This window comes from Planococcus citri, chromosome 5 (assembly GCF_950023065.1).
Source record: "Planococcus citri chromosome 5, ihPlaCitr1.1, whole genome shotgun sequence".
Taxonomy (NCBI): Eukaryota; Metazoa; Arthropoda; class Insecta; order Hemiptera; family Pseudococcidae; genus Planococcus; species Planococcus citri.
The window spans coordinates 27,220,396-27,226,965 of NC_088681.1; the positions used below are offsets into that span (position 1 = coordinate 27,220,396).

Genomic DNA, 6,570 nt, shown 5'->3' on the forward strand with positions numbered 1-6,570 from the left:
CACTTGAAATCAAATTAATTTCCTGTAATTTTACTAAATTTTTCATAATTATGCATCAGAATTTTATTAAAAAGTATAAAAAGAAACAAAAATCAAATAATTTTCACAATTTATTCGTACAAGAGTATGAAATAAAGTTTTTGAGGGAAAATGAGAAGAGTCAAAATAAAAAAATCTTGAAATTTGAGTTTTTTTGCCAACATTTTGAAAATGGAATCGAATTTTCTACGACATTAGTTCTTATCAATTTTGACACGAAACGATCCATTAGGCCTCCTGAGATACTCAAATTTTCACTTTATTTCTCAAAAGCCCGAAAATCAAAATTCAATTTTCGCTAAAAAAAATTACAAATTGATTTTTAAAAAACATAATATTTTTAGCATACATTTTTTTCCCCAATTTCATAATCAGGTATTCTTTCTTATTATAAAGATCCAAACAAGTTGAAAGAAACATGACGCAAAAAAATCTATGTCTTGGAAAATATTATCAAAATTCACTTGAAAATACTTCTTCAATGGTGAAAACTGATGATCAGAATCTCCTCGACAACTCAATTGCTACAGGAAAAAACATACACATGAGGGAAAATAACATAAGTTTCCCAAAATACGTATTCCATGAATTTTCAAACACCACGATGATATAATTACTCCTTTATATATAAAAATTTAAAGTAATTTCGTCTGAAATTTGGTACATCGAGATACGACAAATTGCTCACCTCCGAATTTGAAGGGACACACGAACGTGATTTTCGTTCCAAATTAATTCAAAATATCAAGAAATAAGCTACCGACGACAAAATTTCACTTTAGTTAACGTTCATTTTGCTTCTAATTTTTTTTATTACGAATAAACTGAGGTAAAGAACATACTCGAGGATCCTTCAGAGTGAAAAGTAGGCTATCAAGTGCTCGAATCACGTAAAACAATCATTTTTTGACAGGCCTTTCAAAAAAAATGCAGAAAAAATGTCACGATTTCAGGTACAATTTTTTAGAAAACTACAAGTCACCAGGAAATTCACATATTTCTACGTGTTTGTTTGCAAATTTCGGTAATTGCATATTTTTAAAAAAATAATATGCTTAATTGAAGAAAAAAAATTTAAATAAAAAAAAATGAGCATTAAAATTGAAAAATATTGAAAAAATATTCCCGTTAATGTTGACGTAATTTGATCAATTCTGGTTTGTAAAAGAGATAAGATGAGATAACGAAGTCTGTATAATTATAACAGTGATAAAACAGAATTTTGTCCAAGATTTTCAATAACGAATAGAGAAGAGGGTTAAAAAGAGGGGATGATAAGAAAATTTTTAAACTACGGATATAATTCTACGAAAATAATGCCTGAAAAATTGAAAATTTCCAAATTTGCTCATTTCGACACTTGATATTATATTTCAGGGGTCATGGAAAGTGGAGAGGGGGGATTGGCGAGGGGAAAAAATCCTCCCTTCAATAATTTCAACAATTTAAAAAATACTTTGACCATTTTCAAAAATATTTACCAAGGTAAAAATCGTGGAAAAAATAACTTTCAAAGTAGGCTAAGTATCGAATGAAAAAAATTTATTCGAGAAAATTAAAAAATGACGCAGACTACCCCATTAAAAAAATTCAGCGTTAAGCTAAGAAGTACATTGGGCTCATAGAGATTTATGAATTTATAAGTGGAATATTCTGTTCCTCGAGTATCTAATATTTTTTTAGACAATTTTCTACACATTGCAGAGAAGCAATTTACCGGCAAATTTGAAATCATTCAAAAATTTATTTTTGATTTTTTCTTCTTTATTTATCTATTTTGCTTCGGAGGGTGACGATCCACTTGGCTGAGGTGAATTTGAGGTTACCAAGAGAAATAATTCAATTGACGAGCACTGAAATCATTTTCTCATGTTATAGATCTTTAGCTCATTAATTTTTTCAACGACCTGCTAATTTCTCCCTTGCTATTTTAACCCCCTCCCAACCATGTCACCCTCAAAAATTATCAGAACACACCTTTAAACATTCTTAGCCGGAGGTAGGCTTTCAAGAATTTTGGTTTGACTAGGCCTGTTTTGGCTCAAATTTCGCTACGTTCAACAATGTATGTTATTGATAAATGATGGGGTTGCTTTTTTTTATACTTAATATGAATTTAAAAACTGAAATCTAAAATTTTTTAGAGATATTACAAAAAAACATTTTTTTTGAGTTTTCATCATTTTTTTCATTTTGGTAATTTTTTTTTTCGAAGTTTCCAAACCTACCTACTTCCAAATAATACAAAAAATGAAAAAAAGACAAATTTCCGAAATAGTCTGCAAACAATTTTCTAAATGTTTTGTACCTAATTTGAAGAAAAATTCCTTTGAATTCAAAAAAATCTGTAACGTTCCCTGAAATCCCACCCACTTTTTAATCACCAGAAAGAGTACATAAAATTATCTGCTCCTCATTAATCCCCCCCCCCAATTTTAGGATATGCCAATGTACCTACATTCAAGTATATAATTTGTCCACGACGCTGCATAGCAAGATGAAAATCAACTAACAACATCAGTACGAGATTTCCTCCCTCTTCTTTTCGATGTTAGAAACTGGCCATGACCATTTGAGGATAATAATGATCATTAAAAAATATTTCAAATGAAAATGCTCTGATCAGTGATCAGTTTATTTTTAAAATTCATGAACGTATTCGAAATTTTGCAGAAGTTTATAAATCTAGTTGCCTCTATTAGACTTTTTCGAACGTTCAAAATCTAAATTAAGAGATTACATATTTGGATACTCCATTAAATTAAATTCATTTCAAAATAAAATAATAAAAATAGATAACTCAATAATAAGAAGAATTAGAGAAAAGAAACAGCAACCAGTTGTGACAACGTTCAACTTTGTAACGCACACTAAACCCAAAAATAAAACAAATTAATTCAACATTTTGGAGATTTAAAATCAATTTGAGGTAAAATAAAATCATATAAAGAGGATCTACCAAACAACCTAAATCTTTTCGATAAATCCGAACCAATAATTTATAATTAATAAACCGGTTTCCTTACAAGTATAAATGTTCTAAAATCAGCAATTTATTATAAGAAATCCAATCGCTGCAGCAGTGACACTAAGGTTATATTCAGGAATTTTCCACTCGACCGATAAAATCAGGAAGAATAAGACTTTGCAAATCAAAAAAAAAAAAAGCATTCAAACACGATACATTTTCAAAATAAACATCTCTCCGTTGGATTTTCCAAAACAATTCCATCTTTACCATTTTCCCATCCTTAGTCAATACGAAATCCCTCAAAAGCCTACATCTCTTCTCGCAATCAAAAACCCTCTTAATACGTAAGAATGGTACAAAAAACTCGAAAATTAATTTTTTTTCTCAATAATGAAAAGCCTACCCAACACATTTTCTGGTCTTTTTGCGTTTCGGTATATATTTTGAAGAAATCTCCCACTTTATATATCTACGCGGAAGCTTAAATATTTTCGTCAACATCGTGTCGCTGGAATATCATTCGAGACGAGTAGGTACGAAGAGAGGGGGAGAATTTTCTCATTCGCATTTCGCCGTATAATAATTTTTCATCCTCAGATGTTTCGCGATAAATTTTTTTCCACGATTTTAATTAATCTACTTTTAATGAAGTGAATATTTTTCTGTATACGAAAAAGATCCACGCGGTTTTTTTCAAAAAAAAAAAGAAGAAACTTTTACGCTTTTGTGTATATTATAAGCTTTTTTACGTCACCATTTGTATTTTTGAACGTAGATTATTTTTTATTCAATTTTTATGACGTAGTTTTCTTACAACTTTTGAATATAAAAAATGAATTTAGAAAAAAGTATCTCGTGATACGGTGGGTTATTTTAGCAGATGGGAGGGGGAGAGGAGGAGAAAAGAATTCCATCGGTAATATTATTAATTTAAAGAAATTCTGACGATGAACGAATACTCGTGTGTTTTGTCTCGAAATTTTGCAATAAAATCACGAGGAAAAATGACGAATTTAAACCTATGAATATTTCAGTCGAAGAAAAAGTCATCTTAAATAAAATTATTGTCGTAGCTATGACGAGGGTGTCTTATTCTGGGTATTTAGGATTGAAACAACTTTATAGCAACCCTAGTTACACGAAAAGAGGGTGATTCAAAATACACCACTGTGTCTATGTGCATAAGGCGAAGCGAGAGGAGAATACTTATTAAATGACACGAATGAAAAGTGAATTCGTAAAAGATTAGCCTTTTTATCTGATTCAACTTTCAGGCGTTAAATTTCACCTTAAAAATTCAACGAGGTTGGGCATGTCTGAAATTTTGAATTTTTTGGCAAATTTTTTCTCATAGGAATAAATACTGAGTAAGAAATTGAGAGAAATTGAGAATAAAATACATTCTAAATTAATTTTATAAATACTTATTGAAGAAAAAAATGTAGAAAATTTAATCAGAAAGATCCAGAGGGGGAAAAACCAGGCAATCGAGGCCGGTTTCTTCAATTTTAACTTAGGTTTTAGCATTTTAAAAAGTTGAAATGCTTCAAAAATCGAAGTAAAAATTTTAAAATATACATATATATAACAACACTTCATAAATCGTAATTTAAAACATTAAAAATAAATAAATCAAAGGATGCAAAACATATTATAAACAGAAATACAAATCAGTCTTTTCAATTTTTTTTTTATTTTAAATAATGAAAATAGAAAAATTCGAGCTCATTGGCCTAGATTGAGAAAATTTGAGATCGACAATGGAGCCCTTTTTTTTCAAAATTCAAATGCCTCGTCTTATTCTACTCCTCACGAGTCTCGACTATTCAAAGTTTACTCAATAATGATCAGATTTTGAAAAAATATGAAGTGTGATTTTTTCCCACTTCCCGAGTTAAAAAATTTTTAATTTTATAAAATTTCAAATTTTCAAATTTCATGAAAATGATTTGAAAAAATATCTCAAAAAACACATTAAAATTACAAAAAAACGCACCGAATTTGAGAAAATTACACATTGCGAAAACTGAGAAGTAAAAAACTGATAAAATGACCGCCTCGAACCGATTTCAAGATTTAATGAAGATGGTTTAGAACTTGAGTTAATTTTTTTAATAGATAATTTCAATTACACCGATCACTCGACACGATGAAAATGACATTTTCGAATTAATCAGTAGGCATCTTACGTCACACAAATCATGCAAAATCTTAGCTTGAGAAACACCAAAATTAGTCAAATTTTGAACCCTTTTGGGCTTTTGGAATAAAAAAAACTACACATTGCGGAATTCAATTTACAAAAAATTACTCGAGACGATGAAAATGACTTTTGCAAATTAATCAGTAGGCATCTTAGGTGAGCCACAAAAATCACGCCAAATCTTATCAAAAAACACCAAAATCGTTCAATTTTTTACCCCTTCGGGGCAGAAAAACCACACATAGGAAAATTCTACAATTTGTAAATTCTAACCTGAACTCCATTAGCCATCGAGAACAAATTTCCGTTGGGATTCGTGGCAGCAATCCATTCGGCAAAGGTTTCCATAACGCTTTGAATGTCCATCAATGCGACGCGAATATTGTGGCTATTTTTTCACGAAACGAACGACGAGAAAAAAAAACGAATGATCGAATTTTCGAAGAAAAAAATCTTACACGGTCATTCGAACGATTTGGTGAATTTTTCGCACGTTTTCCGAAATAATTTCGCGTTTTTCGCCGATCCACGTGATATTTCGATGGCTGAGAACGAAACACGAGACATACCTCTCTAAACGCTCCTAGAAACGGCACTGAATATAGTATATAGTGAATAGCAGTTAGCAGACCTAGCACAACATCGTTACGGGACCACAGGATTGGGCGAAGTTCAAACAACGGCCCTGCGCTGTTCGGCCAAATTTCATCCCTAGACGGGGGGCGGGGACCAGTAGGTGGTAATCTGAATTAAACGCAAATTCCGCGGCGCATGGATAACGCCAAGTAGGCGGATTTACCTCAGAATTAGGAAAAATCGGGGCGGGTTAAAGTTTACTTTTTCTTATAATATTTTTACAGATAAAAAATACAGAAGAAAAAATGAGAAAAACTGTAAAAATCAAGACACGAGGTAGACACCAAATCGAAAAAATATCGAGCCCTCGAGAAAAAAAATTTCGCATCCCTCGAACTCATTGACTGTGAGAAAATACCCCTTTAAAGTACAATCCACCGAATAAAAAAACAATCGAAAAAATAATTTAATCAACTCGTCTTATCACTTATCAGTTTACGTAGGTATTAGGGACAATGAATCACGCGAATAATTCAGACGATGAAATCATTGCAAAATTTTATCAAATCAAGCTACGTATTATCTTGAGGATTGTTCATCTCATCTTATCTTACAAGAGTATTCCAACAAAATAGTCGATGATTTCAAAGAATAAGCCAACGAATGAAACTAACGTTGGTTCTAATCATCGAAGATTTTCAGATAGGCTGTGTACGTAATGGGCCATGGGGGTTAAAACAGAAGAGGGTATCGGTATCAGAAATTCTCGGTTTTCACATAA

At 31.2% G+C, this 6,570-nt stretch overlaps 1 protein-coding gene across 1 annotated transcript in view; it reads right to left on the bottom strand.

Moving 5' to 3' along the window:
- The window catches only part of dve (SATB1_N and homeodomain domain-containing protein dve), a 103,148-nt gene extending 97,270 nt beyond the window's left edge, over positions 1-5,878 (bottom strand). Inside the window, exon 1 of the mRNA XM_065367513.1 lies at positions 5,487-5,878. Coding sequence (XP_065223585.1) covers positions 5,487-5,579 — 93 coding nt within the window. The 5' untranslated portion in view covers positions 5,580-5,878. The remainder of the gene's footprint in view (positions 1-5,486) is intronic.
- Positions 5,879-6,570: the final 692 nt, after the last annotated feature.